The 2,500-nt window shown below is 29.6% G+C and overlaps 1 protein-coding gene across 2 annotated transcripts in view; it reads right to left on the reverse strand.

Moving 5' to 3' along the window:
- The window catches only part of LOC113818444 (potassium channel subfamily K member 16), a 59,433-nt gene that overhangs the window by 3,655 nt on the left and 53,278 nt on the right, over window positions 1-2,500 (reverse strand). For both annotated transcript variants that reach the window (XM_027370614.2, XM_027370615.2), the window contains exons 6-7: window positions 2,385-2,500; window positions 1,904-2,104 (exon numbers count right to left, since the gene is read on the reverse strand). The exon at window positions 2,385-2,500 is cut by the window's right edge and continues 135 nt beyond it. In XM_027370614.2, coding sequence (XP_027226415.1) covers window positions 1,904-2,104; window positions 2,385-2,500 — 317 coding nt within the window. The remainder of the gene's footprint in view (window positions 1-1,903; window positions 2,105-2,384) is intronic.

The raw sequence follows: 2,500 nt of genomic DNA on the forward strand, positions 1-2,500 counted from the left end.
AAAGAAATAATGATGGCATTGGTGATAATGATTACCATAGCTATAGTGATATGATTAATATTAAAAAATAACATCATTTATAATGAAGATCGTGATGCTCAAGATGATAACTATACTAGATATGACAATAATCACTATCTATAATAATCAAAACAATAATGGTAAAAATGGAAATGATAACAACAACAATAATAATAGTAGTATTATCATTATTACTATTATTGTCTTGTCAATAATGAAAGCAATAACAATAATGATGATTAAATATATGATGACAGCGATGATAAACATTAAAACAGCATAAAATAATAATGAAGTGATAAGAGTAATGATGATGATTTTAACGATAATTATATGGATGAAAACATTACGATAAAAATAACAATACGAACAACAATACTATAATAATGATAATGACAATAATAATGATGATAATGATGATGATAATGACAATATAAGTATGGAGCTACAATAATACTAATAACAATGATGATAATATCAGTAATCAATAAATAAATCATAACGATAATGATAACAATGATATTGATTATAAAGATGATGATGACGATAATAACAATAATAATAATAATAATAATAATAATAATAATAATAATAATAATAACAACAATAACAATAACAATGATAATAACAGCAATAATAATAATGCTAATAGTAATGGTAATAATCATTACTACCATTATCATGTTAATTATGATGATGATAGCAACAACAAATACAGTAGTAGTAGTAGTAATGATAATAATAATGATAAAAATAATAATGATAATGATCATAATACTGATAATAATAATACTGATAATAATAACGATAATAATGATAATGATAACAATAACAAGGAATAGTAATAATGCCAGTAATAATGCTAATAATGTTAACAACAACAACAACAACAACAACAACAATAATAATAATAATAATAATAATAATAATAATAATAATAATAATAATAATAATAATAATAATAATAATAATAACAACAACAACAACAACAACAACAACAACAACAACAATAATAATAATAATAATAATAATAATAATGATAATGATAATGGTGATGATATGATATGAATAATAATGATAACAATAATAATAATAATAATAATAATAATAATAATAATAATAATAATAATAATAATAATAATAATAATAATAATAATAATAATAATAATAATAATAATGGTAATGATGAGATGATGATATAAATAATAATGATAATAATAATAATAATAATAATAATAATAATAATAATAATAATAATAATAATAATAATAATAATGATAATAATAATAATAATAACTAATAATAATGGTAATAATAACAATAATGATAACCATAAAAATGACAATAATAATAACAATAATAATGATTATAAAGCACCATCGTCATCGTGAAAATAGCGATATCGCTACGTTCTTAAAAGAAAAAAAATATGAAATTAAATATTTTGATTAAATAAATGTATATAGATATTGTAAATATTAAACTTCTAGTGTAACATTTGTCGAGGTGAGGTAATAATGATGATAATAATACTGCGCATGCTTTCAGAAATCTATAATTTCCTAGTCTTATTACGTCACTGATTATCCAAGTTAGAGCAAACTAAGTTTTGTAATCTTTTCAGGCTTTCAAATGACACCATGATATTTAAGTTGATTTAAAAAAAAAATTGATTTTCACCATATAGCCTCTGGTTTCACAATGATGCCTCTGGAATATATTCAAAATGATGCAATAAAGGGTCAAGCAAACTTATATCAATATATGACAAGGGCAAAATGAGAAATAATTTACTTAAATAACTGATATAGACTTCAACCTAAAAAAAAACAGCTCCACAAAGGTACATGTGCGAACACCAGCCCGCCAGCCGCTGCCTTACCACTCTCCGGCTGAGGGGCCCGATGAGCTGCGAGAAGGGGGCGGCGCGGTTCATCCCCGGCCCGAACAGCGCCGAGATGCCCGGAATCCCCAAGGGCGAAGTGGGACTCGTGGGCGGCGAGGAGGTGCTCGGGGAGTCGGTCGCGTCGTCGCCAAGGCTGCCGTTCTCCACGCCGCCCTGCACCGCGATGATGTTGCTCAGCTGCAATGGGAGGGAGGGAGGCGGCGGTTGGGGACGGAACAGGCGCTCGCTTACCTATATCCATTCACTGTCTAGGATTATTTTCTTCAATCGGAGATAAGGGACGAGAGACATATTTTTCGATCTTTATTTTGCTTAACACGCAAACATATTACACACACACACACACACACACACTCACACACACACATATATATGTGTGTGTGTGTGTGTGTGTGTGTGTGCGCGTACGTCTGTGTGTGTGTATGTGCGCGCATGTGTGCGTTTGTGCGTGCCTCACCTGCAGCATGAAGTTGAGGGTGGCTTTGGAATGCTGGCGAAGGAACCTGGGGTCGTGGTTCTTGATCCCCATCTGCTGCATCAGCTTCTTCATTTCCTCGGCGCTCCGAAGAACGG

The sequence above is a fragment of the Penaeus vannamei genome, chromosome 21 (genome assembly GCF_042767895.1).
Source record: "Penaeus vannamei isolate JL-2024 chromosome 21, ASM4276789v1, whole genome shotgun sequence".
NCBI classification, from domain to species: Eukaryota; Metazoa; Arthropoda; class Malacostraca; order Decapoda; family Penaeidae; genus Penaeus; species Penaeus vannamei.